Source organism: Ranitomeya imitator, chromosome 1, assembly GCF_032444005.1.
Source record: "Ranitomeya imitator isolate aRanImi1 chromosome 1, aRanImi1.pri, whole genome shotgun sequence".
NCBI classification, from domain to species: Eukaryota; Metazoa; Chordata; class Amphibia; order Anura; family Dendrobatidae; genus Ranitomeya; species Ranitomeya imitator.
In genome coordinates, this window is record NC_091282.1 from 1,188,947,422 (window position 1) to 1,188,974,843 (window position 27,422).

A 27,422-nucleotide genomic window follows, 5' to 3' on the forward strand; every position below is an offset into this window, starting at 1 on the left:
CCTATGCATGGCTGATGGCTCACAATTCCCCCCTCCCTCCCTATGCATGGCTGATGGCGCTCATAATTCCCCCCCCCTCCCTATGCATGGCTGTTGGCTCACAATTCCCCCCCCCCTCCCTATGCATGGCTGATGGCTCACAATTCCCCCCCCTCCCTATGCATGGCTGATGGCGCTCATAATCCCCCCCCCTATGCATGGCTGATGGCTCACAATTCCCCCCCCTCCCTCCCTATGCATGGCTGATGGCACTCATAATTCCCCCCCCCTCCCTATGCATGGCTGATGGCTCACAATTCCCCCCCTCCCTCCCTATGCATGGCTGATGGCGCTCATAATTTCCCCCCCCCTCCCTATGCATGGATGATGGCTCACAATTCCCCCCCCCCCCTCCCTCCCTATGCATGGCTGATGGCGCTCATAATTCCCCCCCTCCCTATGCATGGCTGATGGCGCTCATAATTCCCCCCCTCCCTATGCATGGCTGATGGCTCACAATTCCCCCCCCTCCCTCCCTATGCATGGCTGATGGCACTCATAATTCCCCCCCCCTCCCTATGCATGGCTGATGGCTCACAATTCCCCCCCTCCCTCCCTATGCATGGCTGATGGCGCTCATAATTTCCCCCCCCCTCCCTATGCATGGCTGATGGCTCACAATTCCCCCCTCCCTCCCTATGCATGGCTGATGGCGCTCATAATTCCCCCCCCCTCCCTATGCATGGCTGTTGGCTCACAATTCCCCCCCCCCTCCCTATGCATGGCTGATGGCTCACAATTCCCCCCCCTCCCTATGCATGGCTGATGGCGCTCATAATCCCCCCCCCTATGCATGGCTGATGGCTCACAATTCCCCCCCCTCCCTCCCTATGCATGGCTGATGGCTCACAATTCCCCCCCCTCCCTCCCTATGCATGGCTCATCTCTCCACCCCCTCCCCCGCTCCTTCTCCCGGGCCATCTTGCATGGCGCGGGTGGCTTACCATCCTCCCCCCGCCCGCCCCTCACCCCTCATACTCACCTGTCAGCTGCCTGTCCCACATGCCGCGCCGACATCCCTCCGGCTCCGGCTCTGTCCCGCCGCAGCGCCTTCTTCCTGGGTGAGCGGTCATGTGGTACCGCTAATTAAGGTCATGAATATGCGCATATTCATGACCTTAATTAGCGGTACCACATGACCGCTCACTCAGGACACGCTACAGACGCTGAGACCAGGCATCGCTGGAGCATCGTCTTCAAGGAGGGTGGGTGGGACTCGGAGGCGGGGGGACTCGGAGACTTGGAGGTGGGGGGACTCGGAGGCGGGGGGACTCGGAGGCGGGGGGGCGGGGCCGTCGGTCGCGTTTTTGACCCGGGCCGGGACTTATAAAAAAAAAAAAAAAAAACACACCTTGCTCAGGTGCCGCCCCCCGCAATGTCGCCGCCCTAGGCACGTGCCCTCGCGTGCCTAGTGGCAAATACGGCCCTGCCTGTTACCCTTGTGAAAATGCAAAATTTGGGGCTAAAAGAACATTTTCGTTGGAAAAAGTAGATTGTTGTATTTTAAGAATGGTGTCACTTTTGGTAATTTTCTTTCATATAGGTCCCTCAAAGTCAATTAATATTTGATGTAGTCCCTTAAAAAAACAAGTTTTTGTAAATGTTGTTGTCAAAATAAGAAATTGCTGGTCAGCTTTTAAGTCGTCTAACTTCCTAAAAAAAAATTGTTTAAAAAATGGTGCTGATGTAAAGTAGACATGTTGGAAATATTAGTTATTAATTATTTTGTGTAACATAACTCTGATTTAAGGGCATAAAATTTTAAAGTTTGCAAATTGTTAAAATTTTCAAAATTTTGGCCAAATTTCCGATTTTTTCACAAATAAAAGTGTCATATCCAGCAAATTTTACTACTGTCACGAAGAACATTGTCTCACGAAACAATAATCTCAGAATCAATGGGATCCTTGGAAGTGTTCCAGAGTTACTACCACATAAAGTGACAGTGGTCAGAATTGTAAAAATTGGTCTGGTCATGAACGTGAAAACAGGCTCGGGGCTGAAGGTGTTAGGACATGTGCGCACGTTGAGTATTTACTTACAGAAATTTCTGCAAGGTTTCTGCATCTCTTACATTTTTGGTGCGTTTTTGCAGTGGTTTTGTATGAATTTTTGCATGCGTTCTTGCACAACAATGAAGGCTTTTTGAGCCTAATAAATACACTACTCAAAAAAATAAAGGGGACACTTAAAGGGAATCTGTCACCACATTTCTTGCCTATAAGCTGCGGCCACCGCCATCAGGGGCTTATATACTGCATTATGTAATGCTGTAGATAAGCCCCCGATGTAACCTGAAAGAAAAACAAGTTAGATTATACTCACCCAGGGATGGTCCCGTTGCGATCCGGTCCGATGGGCGTCCTCTTCCTTGCTTCCTGTCTCGGCTCTTGTGCAGGTGTACTTTATCTGCCCTGTTGAGGGCAGAACAAAGTACAGCAGTGCGCAGGCGACGGAAAAGGTCAGAGAGGCCTGACACCTGCGCGCTGCAGTACTTTACGATTGGCATTTGTCACAGAACACCAGGATTGGCAAATTTGCCACTGGCACCCTGTGCTCTTCACAGATGAAAGCAGGTTCGCACTGAGCACATGTGACAGATGTGAGACGTGAGAGTCTGGAGATGCCGTGGAGAGCGATCTGCTGCCTGCAACATCCTTCAGCATGACCGGTTTGGCAGTGGGTCAGTAATGCTGTGGGGTGGCATTTCTTTGGAGGGCCGCACAGTCCTCCATGTGCTCGCCAGAGGTAGCCTGACTGCCATTAGGTACCGAGATGAGATCCTCAGACCCCTTGTGAGACAATATGTGCGATTGGCCCTGGGTTCCTCCTTATACAGGACAATGCCAGACCTCATGTGGCTGGAGTGTGTCAGCAGTTCCTGTAAGATGATGGACTGGCCCACCCGTTCCCCAGACCTGAATCCGATCGAACACATCTGGGACATCATGTCTCGCACCATCCACCAACGTCACATTGCACCACAGACTGTCCAGAAGTTGGCGGATGCTTTAGTCCAGGTCTGGGAGGAGCTCCCTCAGGAGACCATCCGCCGCCTGATCAGGAGCATACCCAGGTGTTGTTGGGAGATCATACAGGCACGTGGAGGCCACACTCACTACTGAGCATCATTTCCTTGTCTTGAGGCATTTCCACTGAAGTTGGGTCAGCCTGTAACTTCATTTTCCACTTTGATTTTGAGCATCATTCCAACTCCAGACCTCCATGGGATATTAGTTGTGATATACATTGATCATTTTTAGGTTTTACTGTTCTCAACACATTCCACTATGTAATGAATAAAGATTTACAATTGAAATATTTAATTCAGTGATATCTAGGATGTGGGATTTTAGTGTTCCCTTTTTTTTTGTTTGAGCAGTGTATATTTAAAAAGAAGGTTTTGTGATATAATTACTTAGTTCAACACCTTCTTTTTCACTCTGATGCAGTAGCAGCAGGGTAATGGGCTTAGGGCTTGGTGTCAGCAGCTGTCATTGACACCAAGCTCTAGGTTTAGTAATGAACAGGTGACAGCCTGACATCCTTATTACTAAGCTGGCAAGTAAACACACAAAAACACACATTGTAAGCAGCCTATGTAGGAGCGTTAACAGTATGAACCTATGTAGGCTGTAACCAAACAGCAACTACTAATTTTTACAAAAAATTGAAAAAAGAAAAATTGCGTGGGTTCCCACATAATTTTCAGAACCAGCCTCCTGAAATTCCCACAAAGTTTCTTTGAAAAGCTTTTGTTGTCCTGGAGTCTAGGTCTGGCAGTCCACCCCATCAGATCCATGATCGCCCGGCCATTCCACTCCACTGTTGGAGCCTGCCTTCATTGGATATCTATGGCATAAGTTCAGGTCGACCTCCTATCTGGCTCTAACGTGAAGTCTCTCCCAGGGAAAACTTTCCCATCAGACACATAGACTTCAGCCAGCAGGGTACCTCTGGAAACGGTTAACTCGTTGTCCAGAACATTAATACAATGTACGGGCCCACACCCGTCCTTCACAGTGGCGAGGGCCCTGGCTACCAGTGGTTAATTCAACATCCCCTCTTGAGTGACGGGCACGATCAGAACCTCCAATCCACTTAGTCAGCACCCTGCTCCTATCAGCATCATCAACATCTCTTCCTGCCATGGCGGGATCTTCACCAGGGTCATAGGTGGCACCCTCACTCCTCCGTTGGATTGGTCCTACATGGTGCTCTTTTGCAGGCTGCAGCTCCTCACCATCTGCTGCAGAATCTTCTGAGTTGCCCGTTGCCAATATTTAGGCCCTTCTCTGGCATAGAGATGGTGGTCTCGATCCCTGAGCACGTTCATGCCCAGTGTCACATTAAATCATCTCAGGGATGGATGGTCTATGATTATGATCCCCTTCTTGCCAAGGTCCTGCTCGAACAGCCAGACTTACATCCAGACTATTCCTTGTACGTCCATCTCACAGTTATTGGCAGCCATCAGCCTAAAGATGCTTCCATCTTCTGGTTCCATCATATGCCCAAAATACCTTTCGAAGAACTCCAGGGACATGATAGTGCATGCCAACCCTGTGTCAACTAGAGCAGCGTATCTTCTGACCTTCTAACTCGGCTTCCATAACAGGACTGCTGGCATATAAATCATGTTCATCTTGCACGGGCTTTCGGTGGACCGCCACAGGATGCCTGATTACTTTGACGGGTGGAAGTTGGCTCAACCTCCATTTGTACAGAGCAGTCCATACCGATATGTCCGTGTCGTCAACAGTGCCAGCATTAGGGCCCCCAGAGGGATTGTGATCCCGATGTGATGTGACCCATGGAATTTCTCATCCTGGTTGGTCTTGCCATATGAATTTGGGAACGCGGTACCGCTGTGCATGGAATTGGAGGGCCCCCAGACACAGGGCCACGTGTTCTCGGTACTGGGCCTCTCTGGTTCGGTTCTGAGGCTGTCACGGTGGCTAGACCCGGTCCGCGACCCTGCTAAGGAGCGTCCAATAAAGGTGGTACAGTCTATCAGGGATTCTTGACGCCACCTGTGGTGTTCGGTCAGGGTGACCGACGCTGCTGTGGGGTCCGCTGGGGTGATGGAATGGCAGCTGGATGGTATACCTTCCCACAGGTGAAGTATGTCCCCAGGGCTTCCCAGTAAGGTGGATGGTGATGGTGTGAGGTGCAGTTAATAACGAGGACACAAGGTTGCAGTCTCTTTACCTCTTTACTGAAGACTTCAGAATCCGCAATCCAGAGCACGCTTTACAGGGCTATCTGAGACCGGCAGGTCCGATGGGCACTTCCAGAATTCCCTTTGCAGGTGGAAATCATTGCCTACCAATAGCGCCTGTGTGTTGTAGTGCTACCCTGCTGAGCATTTGGAATAGTCCTCACAACTTCTGTTCTCGTTCGTTCTTTCTAATGTGTTCCAGATGTTTCTACTTCAACGTCCCCCAGGTATGTTATGGCTAGGACGCACCCGTATGACGGGAAGGCCTGGAGGTCTTCTGGGACCCTAGAGATGCCCCTCTCCCACTGTTGCCCCCTATGTCTTCGTAGGTGTTTAGGTGAGACAGCCAACCTATAATTAACTGTCCTGCGGAGTTTGAAGTAAGGCGTAGAGTCAGTTACTCCCTCGGTGTTCCAGCCACCGGCTACGCGCCTCAGTAGGATGTTGCCTCGGTCTCACGGCACGACTCCTACTGGCTCTCCTTTGTGCTTGATCTCGTTTCTCACTGTCTCACAATATCCTTTGCTTCGTGTCTCTTCCTTAGGATACCGCCGCGGGGTGTGCAGGCGCGGTTCCGTAACGTTCTATTCTGGTCGCTAGGTGCCTGCCAGGTTCCCACGCCTGACAGGGACCCCCCTGTGTCTTCTCCCTGCAACACCCCCTGCCACGGGATGTTGCCTGAATCCAACCCAGTCAGCTTCTGACTAACTTTCTATCCAACCCCTAGTTTTACCAGTGTGAGGAGTGGCCCAATAAATAAAGCCTTTTGCTCCCCCTAGTGGCCGGAGTGTGAAGTGTAATGTGTGCTAGTGATACCTGGTCAGTAGAATTCCTTTTGTGCCATCAGACGTACCATCACTCCGCTTAGTGGCAGAGTGTCATACTGCAACGACCAGATCTCTGGGGCGCTGCAGAATGGCTGAGTCCTTATCTCAGCTACCTCTAAGCGGAGCTCCTGTATTTGTTCTTGCATTGCTGTTGTCGGAGTCTGGACCGCCTGCTTCAGTGCCGCTGCCTCCTCTGAACAGTTCCGACCCTTAGTAACTTGGGCACTGATCAGTGATTTCTTGATCACAAGATCTGGCTCCTCCTCAAGTTCGAGGCCAGCTAGGTAAATGTCATCAAATGTCAGAACAGAGTTACCTTGAGTCATCTCTTGGAGTTTGTCCTGTAAGGACTTATTAGCCATCCCAGCAATGAACTGGTCTCGCAGGGAGCCGATCCAGCTCTTGGAAGGTGCCCAATCCTGCTGGGTCGCGTCTCTGGATCTACTGTATTGCTTCCTGAAGGGCGTTCCCGTACCACATCAGTGTTTTCCCGTCAAGTTGCGGCCGGTTATCGAATTCGCTCCTCAGCTGCGTGTGCATGGCAGAGGGTGAAATCCTCAGGGAAAATCCACTTGCTATGGATCTTAGATCTCATCTCATCCATTTGTCGCAGATTCTGACAAAGTTTTAAAATCTCCTTGTTTTTATACAGTATTTTAGGAAAGTTGTTGCAATAAACCACATTAGGAACGCATCATGTGAACATAGCCAGTGCAGAACATACCCCAAAATAAATACAGATCATAGAGCAAACCCCAAACCAAGCACATAGGAATAATGAGGACCCCAAGGAGAAGATAAAGAAAAAACCTCTCCCTGTGGACAGAACTTTGGGGTAGTCACCCCACTAAATAAGGCTTTTTTGGTTTTAATAAATGGATCTTGAAAATCTGGACCTCTCAATTCTGGAGTAATTGAAATATTATGTCTGTACATCAAAATGGGGAAAACAGCAACTCGAAGATCATCAAATAAAATGATAATAAAATGCTAACAATAAAAAAAGTACTAATCTCAATGTAGCAGTTCCTAAGGCTTCCACTAGAGGGCACTACAGACCGTTATAGAGAAGCCTTGTCTCTAATGTCTTGGACAAAAGAACTCAAAATGAAGAGACCTGAGAAGTCTGGAAAGCGGCTATTTGTTACCATCCCTTCAGTTAGCCATTAAAGGTATCAACCACTATTTACCCAATAATTTTAATATTTTTCTATTTTCTTTTTTCCCCATAATTTACCTAATAAATCTGCCTTTTACCTATTTTTCCAATTCCTGTTTCATAAAGACACATACGCTGTGTGATAATAGAATAAGTAGCCCACAGCAACCTCTTTTATTAATATAATTTACATACAAATACAGTCACGGCCGAAAGTGTTGGCCCCTTTGAAATTGTTCCAGAAAATTAAGTATTTTGCCCAGAAAATTATTGCAATTACAAACCTTATGTTTATTTCCTTTATATGTATTAGAACAACACAATAAAACAATAAAACAAAGAAAAAATGGCAAATTGGGAGTAATTTCACACAAAACCACAAAAATGGTCCAGACAAAATTGTTGGCACCCTCAGTTTAACAACTTTACCAGCTTAGGTTTTTCTGTTTCTCTGTTTTTGCTCCCCTTCTTCCGAGAGTCATAGCTTTTTTTTTATTTTTCTGTCAATATCGACATGTGAGGGCTTGTTTTTTGCGGGACAAGTTGTTCTTTTGAACGTCACCATTGGTTTTACCATGTCGTGTACTAGAAAAGGGGAACAAAATAAAAAAAAAATTGCAATCCCACAATAGTGTCCAATCAGGTATGGGACCTGGTAGCTGATGTGTCTCAGCGGCGCTCCCGCACCTTGCTGCTGACACCACACAATAAGAGAAAAAAGAATGGACCTACCAGTAGCAAAACACTTTTGTATCCCCGGTCATAGCATCACGGACATTAAATTACTTGCTTTAAAAGTTCATTTCAAATCTCGGAAAGACAGAAGAATCTGTGAGTATAAACTCAGGAGGACCTTTGACACACTCAGTGCAGGAATGAATGTTTTGCATGGATTTATGTCTTTTTACATCAATTAAGGAACTTTCTCTTCAGACCTTCTGGGGTCTTCACAACATAGAACCAGACCCAATCAGTGATTCTGACACTGTTTTCTCGTGACATATTGTACTTCATGATAGTAGTAAAATTTATTTGATATTACCTGCGTTTATTTGTGCAAAAAACAGAAATTTGGCAAAAATTTAGAAAATTTCGCCATTTTCCAACTTTGAATTTTCATGCCCTTAAATTACAGAGATATGTTACAAAAAATACTTAATAAGTAACATTTCCCACATGTCTACTTTACATCAGCACAATTTTGGAACCAATTTTTAATTAAATTAAAAAAATTGAATATTTAACTTTTTTCACCAAAAAATTAATCAGATCCAATTTGTTTTATTTTGCCAAGGGTAATAGGAGAAATTGGATGCCAAAAGTTGTTGTACAATTTGTCCTGAGTACGCTGATATCCAATATGTGGGGGTAAACCACTGTTTGGGCGCATGACAGAGCTCGGAAGGGAAGGAGCGCCGTTTGACTTTTCAATGCAAAATTGGCTGGAATTGAGATAGGATGCCATGTCGTGTTTGGAGAGCCCCTGATGTGCCTAAACAGTGGAAACCCACAAAAGTGACCCCATTTTGGAATCTAGACCACCTAAGGAACTTATCTAGATGTATGGTGAGCACTTTGAACCCCCAAGTGCTTCACAGAAGTTTAGAATGTAGAGCCGTAAAAATAAAAAAATCATATTTTTTTCACAAAAATTATCTTTTCACTCCCATTTTTTTCCCAAGGGTAACAGGAGAAATTGGACCCCAAAAGTTGTTGTTCAATTTGTCCTGAGTACGCTGATATCCCATATGTGGGGGTAAACCACTGTTTGGGCGCATGACAGAGCTCGGAAGGGAAGGAGCGCCGTTTGACTTTTCAACGCAGAATTGGCTGGAATTGAGATCAGATGCCATGTCGCATTTGGAGAGCCCCTGATGTGCCTAAACAGTGGAAACCCCCCACAAATGACACCATTTTGGAAACTAGACCACCTAAGGAACTTATCTAGATGTGTGGTGTGCACTTTGAACCCCAAATTGTTTCACTAAAGTTTATAATATAGAGCAGTGAAAATTAAAAAATCATTTTTTTTCCCACAAAAATGATCTTTTCGCCCCCATTTTTTTTATTTTCCCAAGGTTATCCGGAGAATTTGGACCCCAAAAGTTGTTGTGCAATTTGTCCTGAGTACGCTGACACCCCATTCGTGAGGGGAAACCACTGTTTGGGTGCATGGCAGAGCTCAGAAGGGAAGGAGCGCCGTTTTGGAATGCAGACTTTGATGGAATGGTCTGCAGACGTCACATTGCGTTTACACAGCCCCTGATGTACCTAAACAGTAGACCCCCCACAAATGACCCCGTATTGGAAACTAGACCACCTAAGTAACTTATCTAAATGTGTTGTGAGAACTTTGAACCCCCAAGTGTTTCACTACAGTTTATAACGCAGAGCCGTGAAAATAAAAAAATCCTTTTTTTTCCCACAAAAGTGATCTTTTAGCCCCCAGTTTTGTATTTTCCCAAGGGTAACAGGAGAAATTGACCCCCAAAAGTTGTTGTCCAATTTGTAATGAGTATGCTGATACCCCATATGTGGGAGAAAACTACTGTTTGGGTACATGTTGGGGCTCGGAAGGAAAGAAGTGGCATTTTGGAATGCAGACTTTGATGGAATGGTCTGTGTTGTGAATTCTGCTCTTGGGTTCCCTCCAGTGGTTGTTGGTGGGAATGCAGTTGTTTCTGACTCGCAGTCCTGGCCAGGTGTATCGGATAATTACAATTCTGACTGGGATATTTAGGTGTGCAGGATCCTTTAGCCCTTTCCAGTTGTCAATGTTTCTATGGAAGTGTTGGATCTCTGCCTGGCCTCTCCTGCTTATCTGCCAGTTCAGCAAAGATAAGTGTTTGTTTCTTTTCCTGTGGCACACATGCAGTGTGCTTATTTTCAGTACTGTTCGGTTGTTTTTCTTTTCTCCAGATTAGACTGTGTCTGTGTTATCTCAGTCTGATTGGTTTCACTGGAGTTGCAGATATACGCTCCTACATGTTTAGTTAGATGTAGGAAGTTTTTTGTATATTCTGCTGTGGATATTTTGAAGGGTTTTAATACTGACCGCACAGAACTCTGTCCTATCCTGTCCTATCTATCTAGAGTGGCCTCCTGTGCTAAATCCTGTTTTTTCTGCCTGTGTATGTTTTTTCCTCTCCGACTCACCGCCAATATTTGTGGGGGGCTGTCTATCCTTTGGGGATTTTCTCTGAGGCAAGACAGTATTCCGATTTCCATCTTTAGGTGTATGAAGTCCTCCGGCTCTGACAAGGTGTCTAGGTGTGTTAGGTACACTCCACGGCTACTTCTAGTTGCAGTGTTAAGTTCAGGTTTGCGGTCAGTATAGTGGCCACTTTCTCCAGTGAAAGTTCTCATGCAGCTCCAAGGTCACCGGATCATAACAGGTCTGTGGGCATCACGTTGCATTTGCAGAGCCCCTGATGTACCTAAATCCCCCCACAAGTGACCTCATATTGTAAACTAGACCCCCAAAGGAACTTATCTAGATGTGTTATGAGAACTTTGAACCCTCAAGTGTTTCACTAAAGTTTATAACGCAGAGCAGTGAAAATAAAAAAAATCATTTTTTTCCCACAAATATGATTTTTTAGCCCCCAAAAGTTGTTGTGCAATTTGTCCTGAATATGCTAATACCCCATATGTGGGGGTAAACCACTGTTTGGGTGCACGTCGTGGCTCGGAAGGGAAGAAGTGGCGTTTTGTAATGCAGACTTTGATGGAATTGTCTGTGGGCCTCATGTTGCGTTTGCAGAGCCCCTGATGTGCCAACAGTGGAAATCCCCCAATTCTAACTCCAACCCTAACCCCAACACACCCATAACCCTAATCCCAACCCTAACCACACCCCTAACCCCAACACACCCCTAACCCCAACACACTCCTAACCCCAAACCCAACCATAACCCTAGCCACACCCCCAACCTGAACACACCCCTAACCCTAATCACAACCCTAACCCTGACATATCCCTAACCCAACCGTAAACGTAATCCAAACCCTAACCCCAACTCTAGCCCCAACCCTAACCCTAACTTTAGCCCCAACCCTAACCCTAACTTTAGCCCCCACCCTAACTTTAGCCCCAACTGTAACCCTAACTTTAGCCCCAACCCTAATGGGAAAATGTAAATAAATACATTTTTTTATTTTATAATTTTTTCCTAACTAAGGGGGTGATGAAGGGGGTTTGATTTACTATTCATAGTGGGTTTTTATAGTGTTTTTTTGTTTGGCAGTTGTCACACACTAAAAGACGCTTTTTATTACAAAAAATACTTTTTGCATCACCACATTTTGAGAGCTATAATTTTTCCATATTTTGGCCCACAGAGTCATTTGAGGTCTTGTTTTTTGCAGGACGAGTTGACGTTTTTATTGGTACTATTTTTGGGCACACGAATGAACAAAAACCAGCAATTCATTAATTTCTTTAGGGGGAGGCGTTTATACCGTTCCACGTTATTGATAAAGCAGTTTTATCCTTCAGGTCAGTACGATTAAAGCGATATCTCATTTATATAATTTTTTATGTTTTGGCACTTTTATACAATGAAAACTATTTTATATAAAAAATAATTATTTTTGCATCACTTTATTCTGAGGGCTATAACTTTTTTTTTCAGCTGATGAAACTGTATGGTGGCCCTATTTTTGCGGGACAAGATTACGTTTTCAGCAGTACCATGTTTATTTATATCCGTCTTTTTGTTCGTGTGTTATTCCACTTTGAACCTCCACCATATTTGACTGTAGGTAGACTGTTCTTTTGTTTGTAGAAATCATTCCCTTTTCAGTAAACTGCAGAATGATATTTTTACCACAAAGCTCTATCTTGGTCTCATCTGTCCATAAGATGCTTTCCCAGAAGAATTTTGGCTTACGTACATTTTGACAAACTGCATTCTAGTATTTTACGTCTCTGTGTCATCAGTGGGGTCCTCCTAGGTCTCCTGCCATTGCGTTTCATTTCATTCAAATGTCGGTGGATCGTTCGTGCTGACACTGATGCACCCTGAGCCTGCAGGACAGGTTGAATTTCTTTGCAACTTGATTGGGGCTGCTTATCCACCTTCCAGACTATCCTGCGTTGCAACCTTTCATCAATTTTTGTCTGTCGTCCACATCAAAGGAAGATTAGCTACAGTGCCATGGGTTGTAAACTTCTTGATTATTTTGCACACCGTGGACAAAGAACATCAATATCTCTGTAGATGATGAACTTGTAACCTTGAGATTGTTGATATTTTCCATCAATTTTGGTTCTCAAGTCCTCAGACAGTACTCTTCTCCTCTTTCTGCTCTCCATGCTTAGTGTGGCACACACAGATACAGAATGCAAAGATTAAGTCAGCTTTTCCTCTTTTTATCTGCTTTTAGGTGTAATTTTCATATTGTCCACACTTGTTACTTGCCATAGGTGAGTTTGAACGAGCATCATGTGCTTGAAACCTACTTGCTTAACCACATTTTTATAAAGGTGCTAACAATTTTGCCCATTCCTTTTCGGGGAGTTTGTGTGAAATGCTGTCCAATTTGCCTTTTTTCCTCTGTTTTTTTTGTGTTGTACCAGGTGTATAACAAAACGTGTAATTGCAAAGATTTTCTGGGAGAAATACTTCATTTTCTTCAACAATTTCAAGAGTGCCAACACTTTCGGCCATAACTGTGGGTCCTGCTCTACCCATGGCTAGTTGGGGCCTGCTGCCACATAGCAAGATGAAATACTGGCGTTGGGTCGATCCCGATTGGGTTCTCCTTGTTGCGGAGTGTTTACTTTTGCTCCTTTTTGATCAAAATAGTGTCAACTAAGTACTCTGTTATTTACATGTACTACCAATATTTATTTACTGCACGGTATCTATTCATTGTTTTTATCATAGGTTTTCTTTGTTAATGGCCACAGTGTGAATGTGCACCAACACATTGAGGTTCTATCAACATGCGTGAGGGCTCATTTTTTTCACTTTTGCTACACTAATGAAATAGTAACCAATATGAATATGAAATATGAAAAAAGTAATAAAAAAATAAAAATTCAACACAAAAGAAAAACAGTTGGGCTGCACAGCCTTACTCCTTTCGGTAGATCAACAGCGGTGAGTGATGACAGGCTGACTTCAGTGCAGGGGGTGCTCGCATGGAAAACAGATGCAAACGTATAAATAGGAAGAGAAAATGCGGCAGCACTCACCCATCTGTGGTCCAAAACTTTATTCAATACATGAAAAGGTACAGCTTTGCGGTCCGAGGGAGTGCAGGTGGACGGGAGGTGAGCAGGTAAACGACGACGGCCGTTTCGCGCTGATCCAAGCGCTTCTACGGCCGTCGTCGTTTACCTGCTCACCTCCCGTCCACCTGCACTCCCTCGGACCGCAAAGCTGTACCTTTTCATGTATTGAATAAAGTTTTGGACCACAGATGGGTGAGTGCTGCCGCATTTTCTCTTCCTATTTAAAAAAATAAAAATGTTTTATGTCTAACGATCCATGCTTACATTTTCCTGGGAGCAAGCAACATGTCCATACGAAATGTGATTTTTTTTAAACGAACACAGATGGTGGGGGGTAATGAACCTCACCAGAACACAAATTAAAAAAGGACCAATTTCTGTAAATCTAACATACCAAGAAAGGCGAATTCATCTCATCTTTGAATTTTAGTTTTTTTGGGGGTGATTTTCCCTTTTCTATTTGCATATTTCTTTTCCCTAACTCCGTGTTTGTTTTCAATCTATCTGCCACTTTTCCTTCTTGTTAACCAATTCCACATGTTTCTGCGCAATTCTTCAACTTTTTAGAAAGTCGGACATTTTTGGCGCAAATGTGGTTCACTACCGCCTTGGTGTATTTTTTCTATTTTTTTTTTTTTTACAAGACTAAAATTACAACATTTTAAAGGATCGTCTGACTTAATTCTGAAAAGGCGCAAAAGAAACAAAACAAAAAAAGCATATCTGAATTTGTGCAAAAGTTGCTCATACATCGTGCTGCAAGATGAATTTGGCACAATATTCGGCAAGACAAAAAAGAAAGGTGAGAAAAAAAAATAACGACTTAAAAAGTGTGAAATAATAAGTCGGGGTCTAAGTATCTGATGCATTATCTACAGTATAGACATAGTAAACCTGAGAAATATCAGACAGGAATATATATGCAGTAGATTTTTTATTAAAATAATAAAATAAATATATTATACAAGCGATAAATATGGAAAACATCAATCTTCTATTTTATAAGTACCATGATTAAAGAGAAAGCCCCCACATACACATTTATAAACCCTATTAATATAGGATCTTTCAGCCTCCTCTTATTGAAGCCTCTTATGTCTTTTTCTGGCTGATAAGCCTTCCTCGGGTTTCTTGCCTCCTACCTTTAAGATCTATTACTGCCATGTTGGTTGTCAAAAAAAGGTTCAAAATTCTATAGTGATGTCTTTATATTAGCAGCCCCAGTTCCATTTTTCGATGATTCATAGCTCAAAATCTTACTCTTTTGCTTCCTCCCCTGCCCAGGAGCTGTGGTATGATCAGACCATGTCCATATACGATCAGACAAGACCATTACCCAGTACACAGCAGGGGACACATTTATAAGATTATCTCAGCACAGGAACATTTTTTTTAAAAACACATCCAATTGTGGGAATTATTATTATTATTCCAAGATCTATTGATTAAAATGAACTTTAAAATTAACTTTGTTCATAGGGAAACCCCTTTAGGTATGAAGCGGTACAGCAAAGTACATAGTACTGATCTCGGAGGATATAGTTCTAGAAAGAAGAGGGTTTCATAGTCATGTGTATTGTTGTACAACCCTTCTCCTCCTGATGACACTTCTACTTTGTCATTTTATCTTCTTCACGGAGGGAATCCTACTGGAAGCGTCTGGTCCTGGAAAACAATGCAACGATTAAAACGAAGGCATCTACACCCAGAGAGCAAAACGTTATAGCAGTCAAAGGTTTCTGCAATCGCTGCATTCTCATCAGTGAAGCTTATGTTCTGTATTTAAGGGGTATCTCTGTTTTCAACTAACTGTTCACAATCATCTATCCTGTGCGTACACGTGTTGAAAAACACTATCTTTGGCTATCATACGTCCTAAAGCCTGCAGAGGGGTTAAATTGGTCAAAATGCAGGATACGTCTGTTCATACGCAAAAAACTCTAAACTGGCGGGATGAGATGAGTTGCTGTAATGACTCCCATGCCCATCACAGCACACAGTGAGAGATTCCTGCTCTACATTCCTTAGGTAACAGACAGAGAAAAGCAACAGCAACATGAAGCAGCATATACAGCAGTACTGAGCTCTGTGTATGTGAATCCAGCTCTAAGATGAGATAAAAGACTTGTTAGAAAGCTCTGCACAATCTGTGTCTTCCTCTGCTGATAGTTTCTTCATTCTGTTCCTCACTACTTTCCCCTCCCTTCTCGATAGTCTGGGTAACCTGACACCTCACTATGCTGGCAGTCCTTCTTGCATTGAATGGTGAATGCAGGGGAGAGAGGGAGAAGTGGCTCATAAGTGGAAAATGAAATTCCTGATAAGCTACATTACAAAGTTTCTTATATTTGCAACTTCCATTGATTTTGACTTGCCCTGTGGTGGTAATTTGTACAACTCCTTTAATAAGATGTATCACAAATTTTATTATTTGCAAACACATTGGAACTTATGCAAATGATGGCTAAGCTTAAAAATGACTCCTTTATAGATCCTTCCAAGATGGAAGTCTTGAGGGAAGTGTGAAACTTATCCTTTACTGATAAAGAGCAAATGTGAACGAATATACTTCAAGATGTTTTTCTACAAAGTATTCCCTCCTACCTACTGACAAATTTGTTTCAGCTACTAACCGGATGGGACGTTCCTGTTCACGGAAGAATTATTGTCAGTGAGTCGGATCCTAGCCAACGAGGCCAGCTCAGCAACAAACTCCTGTTCTGCATCCTGAAAAGACAAACGGAAATTTAAAGGAAAGTGAGATGCAAAAGTCTATGGTGCAGGAGGAAGTGTTTAGATTCCCCCATCATCGTCACGGAAGGAAGAAAACCCCAAGCTGCTACCTTCAGTTTGTTCTCCAGCTGTCCCTGCACGAGATGTAGAACAGATTTCTTCTGTCTCAGGGAGTCCAAACGAATCTTTTGAAAAAGTCTGAGCTTTTCCAGCAACTGCTTTTGTTGATAAATCAGTCTGACAAAACAGAAAGACAATATTTATCAAGGGTTCATCTACAAAATTCTACAAATATCATGGAGAGAAATGTTGTGTGAACAGGTACGTAACGAGGATTCAATGATGCAGATGGTAAGCATGTGGAGGTTGTCAACCAAAGCAATCTATTGTTCTACCACAGAAAGGAAGTCTAACTATAGGAACATATGGTTATAAGTAATAACAATAAAGCGGTATAGCACTTTTCAACATTTAACGCAGGTTCTATTTGTATACAGTATTTGGTCATTTAACAGTTAAACAAATATTAAAGTCTCTCTAGCTTATCTCCTCGGGCGTCACTCCGAACACTAGGCCGTCACCGTAGTAGGCTCTTCAAGTGCCTTTGATTGTTAACCTAGAGAATATAAAAGATGCGCGCTTCACTTTTACAGTATTGGTGTTGGCTGGACTGGGATCAAGACCCCTCACTTAGAGTGTGTGTTTAACAGCTGCACTCGTGAAGATTCCCTCCATTGTGGACGTTCCCCATACCGCAAACGCAGTCCTGATGTCACTGGCTCCTTTGATGCCACCAGGATACCCGCTACCATCAATATATTTAATGCTTTTGTTTCCCTATTAGAGGACTAGCGCTTACAACAAGCCACCGGTCCTTTCCTACGCTTGCGAATTTGAGAAAGACCCAGGCTCAGGTCGAAACGTCGCAAAGAAATCGCTTGAAAATATATTTTCTTTTTTTCTCATTATATTGTCACTTACCACTGTGGTGAACTTTGTACGGAAGAATAAAGTGAATATATTGAAGTAATCTTCATGAGTGCGGCTGTTAAACACATACTCTTTGATTGTTAACCTGGCACTAACGGGGATTACCGGTAGTTCCCGCTAAGCCAAAAGTCCCTTTTATGTGAGTCCCTTAGTGCCCCGTGTTTTGTAGCATTGGCCACCTTCGTTCCCTGAAGCGCTGCCCTAGCTCTCTCCCTGTATCGTACGTCTACACTGGAAGGAACGGCCCGGTTCACTTGGGTGCCCTCGTCAGCATGGTACACATCCTGCCTCTTCCAAAGGCCAGAGTCAGATGTTCAGTGCTTGACCTGCAAAGTCTGAGTGTTGGGTCCTGGATGGTAAAGTCCAGGACCCAACATTGGAAGTTTGGACCCCATGCCTTGACCAGCGAAGTCTTCAGGGCTTGACCAACAATCTCTCTCCTGCTTCGGTATCAAGCCTCTTTGGTCACCCTGCTTCTGGGTTGGATACTAGTGCTCACTCGTCCTCTCTGTCTCACAGGCTGGCGCTGACCGATTTCTCGCTTCAAAACTCCGGCCTTTTATATTTGACAAATGCGGGACAGCTATCACCTGACCCAGCGTCACCTTCAAGTTCCTCCCTCTGGACATACTTTCCCCATCTATTAGTTCCTGTCTACTGGGTCACTCAGCAGATGGCGACATTCAGTAGTGAGTGCGCTGGAACATTGATGAACCACATCCTCCGCTCTCCACTCCATTACAGTTGCATGGTGGGTAACTGTCTGCTTTAATCAGAATACTGGCGCCTCTTACACACAAGTAGTACATTAAAAGCCTTGTTCCATCTGGACCATTCTTTAGAGATCAATTGTTCACTACTAGTCTAGTAGCTGAATACCCTGTTGATCAGTTGTTGTTACATAGAGACATGGCAAGTAATGTACATTTTTAATGTACAACCACTGCAGGAGAGATGTGATATTCCATGGAGCCCATTCAAATGAGTCCTACAGAGGGGGAACTGCTCTTTGTAGATTTCTGTTCTGGCTTAATGAACATATTTAAATAGAGTGTGTCACTTGCTCAAAACATTGAGTCAAATGCTTGGTAAAAATCCATGCGCTTGCCTGATTCTGATTTCTGTTTTGAGCTGAGTCACTCCATTGTAGAAATATTGCTTTTGGAGCGCATTATGTGAAATCTCTGCTTGTAGGTCAACTGGCAGTTTCTTCAGAGCCTTTTCTGGGTGTGTGCCCTTTCATCGCTTCCTCCGATATTCTGCTAATCACGGCTCAGCAACTGATCTAGTAGTCTCAGACACTGTTGAGCTGTGATTGGTAGGGAAGAGTAAAAGCGCACACGCTCAGAGAAGACTCTCAAGAATCACCCAATAAGCAGAGATTTCCCATACTGTGCTGCAAAAGCAATAGGTGACAGTATTTATGCAACGTAAGCCTGCCGTAATTTTAGAAGACCATCCTTTCTTAAAAGGGGTTGTCCATTTTAGATAGTGATAGCTAAGCATTTTCTTTTTCCTTATTATGGCCTATTGACAGATTTATCAAAACTGTTGTAAAATGAAAAGCACTTTCCAAACCTTTCATGCAGATCATAACTTGACGATGGTTCTGGAAGTTTCTTCTTTGGCTTTGTTTTGGTGATCTTGTAGTCACTTCTCAATTTTGACGCATCTTCTGTTTAAAAAAAAAAAATCACATATTTGTTCTACAAAAAAAATGTAAAGAAGCGCTGTCATTTCTCCTGTTCTAGTAACTACTTGTACTTGAAACCTGGCTATTATTTCTCATAACTCTGCGTTGCGTCTTTCCTCAGTTATTTCTCCAAGAAATTTATCAATACCTTGTGTACTTGGTGTTGCCATTTAGCTGTTGAGTCGCTTTGTCAGTGGTCCATGGCTACCAGTGACAGACTTGTGACAGCCGCTCCATTTACCAGATATCTGGCCTTCACCACTTAAACCCTGTACAAAGATCTGGACTTCCAGAGGGGCCCCCTGAGTTGGCTCCACAGAGTCAACTGCTGGCCAATGGTGCAGGCTGGCAGGAACGGTAAGATAGCCAGGTCAGAACAAGAAGGGCAGTCAAGGTACAAAATTACCATAGACCAAAACAGACAGGTCCAGAGAAGTGGCAGGTCTTGTATAAAATGAAGCATTTTTGCATCAACATGAAAGGGCTTGTACGCTTCAGACAATGCCTGTTTGGTAGGTGGATCACGGTGCTTTCTCATATTGGCACCATAAGCTATTAGCTACCAGCTATGGCAGCATTGCTAACCACTGAGCCTCCACGCTGCCAAACATGTTTTAAAAGGAATGTGTCATTAGAAAATGATCTACTGCCTAAATTAGGTTTTTACTGTACTTCTTACATTTTTTTTTCATTTTTTTTTTATTTTTCATATCACGATCTGTATTATAAAACCAAAATAGAAATCTTTCAATTTTCACACTGAGGCTATGTTAGACTTACACATCCTGCTTTTTAAGGAAATTAACACGAACATTAGGAGCAACAGACTGACTCAGACTCTATGTTTCGTATTGAAGCAACTAATGAGCGTGTGCAAAGGTTAATGTGAAGGAAGGGAGAGAAGGTGAGCTGTGACGCTGCCTATTGTTATTAGTGTAGCTTGTGTTATCAGCGGTTTTATAGAAGCATTACCAATGGATGTAATCCTGAGTGTGATGATAATGAGACTTCTGAAAAATTTTCCAGAAAGAACAGGAAATAGGAGTCTAAAATAGCCCCAGTGGCCAATGAGAAAACTGCAAGATTTCTAGAATTTTTTTTTTAATAAAGATTGTGATATGAAAAAAATTGTACATTTAAAATAAAGTTTTAATTAAGTACATTTAACATCAAAACATATGATATTTTTTAATGAGACGTCCCCTTTAGGAGTGGAATGGTGACTTGACAATGTTGCGATGACCTTTTATTTTCTTCAGCTGTTTACTCTTCTCTTTTTCATGATCCTTCAGGATTTGCTCTGTACTTTGATTGTAGCCTTGCACCACCCCGTTGAGGCTGCTGCTTGTGACGTACACGCTCTCCGCTGCCGCTTCCACCAGTCGTTCCTGCCGATCAACAACATAAAGGAAAATGAAGGCTGAAACACATGCTTGGATCAAGTGCGAAGTGACGCCGAAAATTCAGGTACAATTCCATCCACAGAAGCAAAACTGAATTTCATTTTGTCCATGCGGAAAAAAAAAAAAAAAAAAACACCATCTGGACACCGCTCAATTGTTAATTTCCACAATTTACTGGGTTGCTGACACCTGGAATGGTGTGTTAATACGTTGACACGCATGACACGGTCTTTCATCAATACGTATTTTCTGCTATCATGTTCCAAGTTAAATTATAAACATAAGTGGAATAAAGGGATTAATATTAAAACAAAAAAAAAAAATTCAGACCATTTTCCTTAGAACAGCGCCACTCCTGTGTATGGCCAAGTCTGGTATTGCATCCAAGCCTCATTCAAGTAAATATGGCTCAGCTGCAATATCAGAAACAGCAAATAGATGAGATTGGCACTGATTATGGGAAGCCAAGTCGACAATTTCTTCAAGTCTTTCAAACCCTTAAAGGGGTGTCTCGTGAGAGATATTTATAGTCTATATATCGGTCAAACACAGGTGCTTCTCACAAATTTAGAATATCATCAAAATGTTAATTTATTTCAGTTCTTCAATACAAAAAGTGAAACTCATAAATTATATAGAGTCATTACAAACAGAGGGATTTATTTCAAGTGTATATTTCTGTTAATGTTCATGATTATGGCCTACAGCCAATGAAAAGCCAAAAGTCACTATCTCAGTAAATTAGAATACTTTATAACACCAGCTTGAAAAATGATTTTAAAATCCGAAATGTTGGACTACTGAAATCTATGTTCAGTAAATGCACTCAATACTTGGTCAGGCTCCTTTGGCATCAATTACTGCATCAATGTGGCGTGGCATGGAGGCGATCAGCCTGTGGCACTGCTGAGGGGTTATGGAAGCCCAGGTTGCTTTGATAGTAGCCTTCAGCTCGTCTGCAATGTTGGGTCTGTTGAATTCTCTATGGGGTTAAGGTCAGGCGAGATTGCTGTCAATCAATCACAGTGATACTGTTGTTTGTAAACCAGGTATTGGTACTTTTGGCAGTGTGGACAGGGGCCAAGTCCTGCTGGAGAATTAAATTTCCATCTCCAAAAGCTTGTCAGCAGAGGGAAGCATGAAGTGCTCTAAAATTTCCTGGTAGACGGCTGCGCTGACTTTAGCCCAGATAAAACACAGTGGACCTACACCAGCAGATCACATGGCTCCCCAAACCATCACTGACTGTGGAAACTTCACACTAGACCTCCAGCAGCTTGGACTGTGGTCTCTCCACTCTTCCTCCAGACTCTGGGACCTTGATTTCCAAATGAAATGCAAAATTTACTTTCATATGAAAACACCTTAGACCACTGACTACAGTCCAGTTCTTATTCTCCTTGGCCCAGGTAAGACGCTTCTGGCGTTGTCTATTGGTCATGAGTGGCCTGACACAAGGAATGCGACACTTGTAGTCCATGTCCTGGATACGTCTGTGTGTGGCGGCTCTTGAAGCAATGACTCCAGCAGCAGTCCACTCCTTGTGAATCTCCCCCAAATTTTTGAATGGCTTTTTCTTAACAATCCTTTCAAGGCTGTTGTTATCCTGGTCGCTTGTGCACCTTTTTCTACCACACTTTTTCCTTCCACTTTCCATTAATATGCTTGGATACAGCACTCTGTGAACAGCCAGATTCTTTAGCAATGACCTTTTGTGGCTAACCCTCCTTGTGGAGTGTGTCAGTGACGCCTTCTGGACATCTGTCAAGTCAGCAGTCTTCTCCATGATTGTGGAGCTACTGAAACAGACTAAGGGACATTTTTAAAAGCTTGGGAAGCCTTTGCAGGTGTTTTTGCTAATTATTCTTCTTTACTGAGATAATGACTTTTGGGTTTTCATTTGCTGTAAGCCATAATCAAGATTAACAGAAACAAACACGTGAAATAGATCACCCTGCGTGTAATGACTCTATATAACATATGAGTTTCACTTTTTCTATTGAAGAAGTGAAATAAATTAACTTTTTGATGATATTCTAATTTTGTGAGAAGCTCCTGTATGTCTGAATGATGTGGTTCTCACCTCTGGGATTCGAAAGTATCAGCAAACTGAGGGTCTCCGATTCCCCCCCATTCCATCCGGTGTCTGACCACTTGGGAATAAAGAGGTGGTGGCGCATGTAGCGGCTCTCCATTCAATACTATGGGAGTTCTGGATACATCTGAGTAAATACTCTTGCTTGTATTTGGAACTCCAATGTCATTCAGGAAACAACCCCTTTCAGAGATCCACATTTTTAAGAGGAAGGTATAAATTCTGCCATTGCAAAATTTTCTGCAGCAAATCTGTGAAGAATGTTTCTGTCCTAATAAATGGTGGCATCCCTCCTTGGACCCCCCTACTAATCCAAATCACTAAGGGACTGCTGGGCACTGCGTCATCCAAAAAAAGTGTTCCTGGGCTGTCCTGATATTACAGCACAGCTTCGTTTCTGGAGGATGCACTGACTACGGATTTATTTGGAAACAGTCCACCTCCAATATCTGACACCTCTACGTGAGTGCGAATGGGAGGGCGACAGACAATAAGTATAGGAAGGGTCATTGAGATGTTACATTTCCCAGAGGCAGGGGAGCACGGGCATCACTCATACCTTAAACTCGCTGTTATCTTCCATCATGGTCTTTGCTGCTTCTTGTTGTGCATGGTGTATGAGCATTTGTCCAATTGTCCGTTCCATGTGCTGCCGGATGCCATTATCTGCATCTGTCAAATCTAGAAGCAGCTGCTGCTGAAAATCGTTGCGTGCTTGCCAGGTCTCTTCTTCCAGTTTGAGTTCTTCTTCTATGATGTGAGCCTCCTAGTAAAGAGATTCAATCGTGTACTATGTACAGTATATTGCAGTAAATGGAGAATTGCTACCATAAACCCATACAGACTCTTACCCTATACCTAGTTTCATCTCCCTGTGCTTAAAAGGGTTGGAATAATACTAAGTTCCACAATTGGATGTGTTATTTTTTTTTCCTGTCCTGATATAATCATAGAAATTTGCCCCTGCTATCTACTGTGTTACTTGCTGTGTCCGACCATGCAGAGCTGCTCCAGTTCATGGTCGGCGCTTATGACAAATGAGTACACAGACTCGACACAACAGGTGCTCAAAGCTGCAGCTTCCTGAGATAACACACTTCCCTGCCTGTTTTATCACAGGAGCGAGTATTTCTGCCACATCTACAGCCCTCTGAACTCGTCATAAACCAAGTCAATGAGGTAGTGGCCGCTGAGCTCATACGTCGCTCACTTGATTTATGATGAGCTCAAAAAAACTGGTGACGTGGCAGAATAACTCACTCCTGTGATAAAACAGGCAGAAAAATGTGTTATGTCAAAACGCAGCAGCTACAAACACCTGCTATGTCGGGTCTGTATACTCACTTATCATAAGTGACATATGGTTCTTCTCCACCTAGGGGTTGTGGTATGTGCCGAGTATGAACTAGAGCAGCTCTGCATGGGTGGACACAGCCATTACACACTACATAGATTATTTCAGTACAGAAACATTTCTTTTACACATCTAATTGCGGATTTTATAAATATTCCAAGATATATAATTAAAATGCCCTTTGTTTGTGGAAAAAAACTTTTAAATCAGAACTGCAGTATTTAATTTTATTGCAGATGTTCCTTATATTCTGGATGTTGCTGCTATCGGCCTATATGGCAGAACATAGAACACAGGCATTGCATGTAATATCTGCAATTACCATATCTTTCTGAGTATGCCACTGTTCTTCATCCTGCAAATGCCATTTGCATTTCTCCAGGGAATGCTGCTCTTTCAACTCCTGGACAATGACGATCTTCCTAGACATCCTCATTTGGGTCAAGGTCGCCATGGCCATATTCCGCAGAGTGATCGTGCGCAGGACGGATCTCAGCAAGAACTTATGTCTCTGAAGTGCCAATTTATTACAACTGAAAGAAGATAAAAGTGAGAATTGCTCAAGATCCTACACCGAGAACGTTACTTTCATCAATCAGAGAAATTAATTACATAAATGTCCCTAATATTCGATGACAATGGACTATGCTGGATGTTTTTGGTTGATGTTTATGGTTCTCCTACCCTCACGATACACTAGAGTATTCCTGTTAGTCCACATGGGGCCACATTTATTTGGTGGGACTGGCTTAGTACAACGCTTCAAGAGAAGAATACCTTTACAATTCAGCACCCTACGGAGCATGCTACCATTTGAGAGATGGAATATGTGATCCGCTGTATCAGTTATGCGAAAGGAAGCAGAGGGGTCCTATTGATTATTATGGGGTCCATTTGGTTTCTATTGTTTTTTTTAGAATGGAAAAAAGGTCCTGCATGCAGAACTTTTTCTTCGTTTCTAAAAAAAATGGACATCAGACAAACCCCTAATTAATGGGGCTTTTCTTCTGTTTCCATAAGTAATTAGTCACGTATTCCATCTATCTATTCCTGGAATGGTAAAAACAAGATATATAAACTCTGACATACAAAGGTACAGCTGGGGCCAATAGACTGGCATTGTTGGGGTTCTTTGCCCCCGTACATACCGGAAGTTATATGGAGCTTTTATGTGGTTGGGTGCACAAAGCTTTAAGGATGCTGATCAGCCCCCAAAAACATGTTAAAATTAAATTATGCAACTTACCAATATGGTTCCCATCTGAAAGGTGCCCTGATCATCATCTATAAGCTTCTGTCCCAACAATTGCTTTTTTGGTTTACGTCCAAAAGAGAATTTCTATAGCCTGGTCTGTATGTGAAGGGGGCTGGCTGACTGCTCATTTCAATAGCCATGCTAGCCCTTTTCAATCTTTTCATTGGCTGTGATGGAATAAGGGACTGGCTTAGCTCATGAAACGAGCAGATGGTCAGCACCCTCAACGCACAGCCTCTGCCAGAAGCCAACGCAAGAAATGTTGTCTGGTGTGGGACAAAAATAGGGAGAGGACCCAGGACCTCGTAATTGAACATAGGGGAACCTTTCAGGTTGCAACTATATTAGTAAGTTACAGAATGTAGTAACAATAATTTACAGGGGGCTGGGAAACCACTTTATGTGATAAGGGAGATCATGAGATCTCCAACAATTACTAAAAAAAATGTGCAGAACTTCTCATCTCACCAGGCAGAAGTGGTCATCTCCTGCATGATCACCCCTAGCAATGTACAGAGCCATAGATCATCTATAGATTTATGTCTATGGGGAGTGATCATGGATTCTGATAGTTATATGTGAAGGGGAATGGGGTATAAGCCAATATGTCCTAAAATATTTAAAAAAGTTTAGTAAATAAGAAAAAAAAAAGTGGAAATACAAAACAATTAAGCAGCCTTATATAGAAAGCATAAGAAATTGCAAGTGCTACGATATAATACGATTTCTGTTTACTTACTCCTCGCTGAGACCACTTAGTCGGATTAGGACCCCTTGAATGATCTGCTGCTGTGTCTCACAGACGTATTTGTTTAGTGCAGAAGATTGAACTTGCTCCTTTGCCCACAACTACATTTAAAGAATCAAAAATACAAATGATACTTTATGGCTTGTTACGAAGTGAAAAAAACAACAACAAAAAAACAGAGAAGGAATGCGCGGCTCCCCGATCGACACTGTGCAAGCGCGGATTTTTCAAAGCGAATTTCAGTGACGTCGGCACAAACCCGGAACATCATTCAAATTGTGTGGGCAGAGACAACCGTGGCTGAATTAAATGACGCACACCCCTATGACTAAATGAGCAAGTATGATCTAACTATTGTAGTGCAGCTGGGTTGGTGCAGTGTGACAGGCAGTGACCACAGGGAAAGTTCACAGAAAAATGTGTTTAATGTCCAAAACTCACAAAGTGTACAACACACGGTATCCTCCGGGTCACAGCTGGAAAACGAGACAGTCCATACATGCGTCTTGTTGCCGAGGGCGACTGCACCACCGTATCACGCTGCGTGGTGCCAGGAGTTCACTTTGCTGGGCTCTGTGTTATCCTCACACAGGCTGAGCTTTTGCAGAGCCATCTGCTCTGCTCGCTGCAAACTCCACTCTGATGCACAAAACTCTCTGCTGCAGGGGTTTTAACAATCAACCTGTGGCCATAGGCCACATGGAAAACCCGGCCGGGAAGGAAACGGACTGCCCCACTACCATCCTGTAGTCCATTTAAAAAATAAAAGCCCAGCAGGTTTTCTTACATGTGTAATAGCTTATCCAAGACTACACTAACTTGTATTCTGCAAATAACACCAGTCACTGCCTCACACTATATAAAGTGCTTCTGGCACATGGTTAGACCACAATTTTTGATTAAAAAAAATGCACATTGCATAACTAACAATGCACTGGGGACAGTTTACATGCTAAAAATGACATGACAGGTTCCCTTTCAATCCAAGTGGGTGTTATAAGATAGTTTTCACTGGGGAGCATGTACTTCTTCTTCCTGTATGACTTGACCAATTGTAAGCAGGCAGCAACACAGCTGAAAAAGAATATGCCTCAACCATAGCTTATGTTCCTTAGTGTGTGAGATATAATTCTACAGCTAAGTTCTCCTGGTTTATCTTCCTGCATGAATAGAAAGCTTATGTTTTAGATAAGGTCCCTGTTAGGGGAGCGGCAACACAGCTGAGTTCAGCTGTGTCACATTACAAAACCTTCGATCAGCTTTCCTCCTCTCATAGCACTGTTAGCTCTGCTGTACTGCCTCTTCCAGCACGCTGCCTCTAAAGTCCTTTTTAAGTCGATATCTTAAATCTGATGAGGCCAGTGTGCTCATTTCAAAAATCAAATAACTTTATAATCCTGAAACTAAATAATTATTTTATCCAGCTCCCCCAAAATGCTAATTTTACTATCAGATAGGAAAACATAAAAAAAAAATTATCCAGGCACTACAAAAAGGATTCTGAAAGCAAGTACAAGAGGCCCATCAGGTAAAAGACATACAGTTACTAATATATGCAGTTTGCATTTTAAAATCTAATAGCAAACACTGCCAACACTTTTTCCGCTTTCATCTGATCTGAAACCCTAGTGCTATCACACCCTTTTCTGCCGCCATAACTAATA

The 27,422-nt window shown here is 43.1% G+C and overlaps 1 protein-coding gene across 4 annotated transcripts in view; it reads right to left on the reverse strand.

Annotated features, from left to right (window-relative positions):
- Nucleotides 1-14,402: 14,402 nt before the first annotated feature.
- The window catches only part of EVC (EvC ciliary complex subunit 1), a 122,567-nt gene continuing 109,547 nt past the window's right edge, over nucleotides 14,403-27,422 (reverse strand). Inside the window, exons 13-20 of one of the 4 annotated variants that reach the window (XM_069744827.1) lie at nucleotides 25,750-25,859; nucleotides 24,078-24,288; nucleotides 22,961-23,167; nucleotides 20,147-20,291; nucleotides 18,789-18,885; nucleotides 16,331-16,457; nucleotides 16,121-16,214; nucleotides 14,403-15,152 (exon numbers count right to left, since the gene is read on the reverse strand). In XM_069744827.1, the coding sequence (XP_069600928.1) occupies nucleotides 15,106-15,152; nucleotides 16,121-16,214; nucleotides 16,331-16,457; nucleotides 18,789-18,885; nucleotides 20,147-20,291; nucleotides 22,961-23,167; nucleotides 24,078-24,288; nucleotides 25,750-25,859 (1,038 nt within the window). In that variant the 3' untranslated portion in view covers nucleotides 14,403-15,105. Of the gene's footprint in view, nucleotides 15,153-16,120; nucleotides 16,215-16,330; nucleotides 16,458-16,664; nucleotides 16,837-18,788; nucleotides 18,886-20,146; nucleotides 20,292-22,960; nucleotides 23,168-24,077; nucleotides 24,289-25,749; nucleotides 25,860-27,422 lie in introns of those variants that run through there. The other 3 variants (XM_069744828.1, XM_069744829.1, XM_069744830.1) reach the window with 3 other exon arrangements.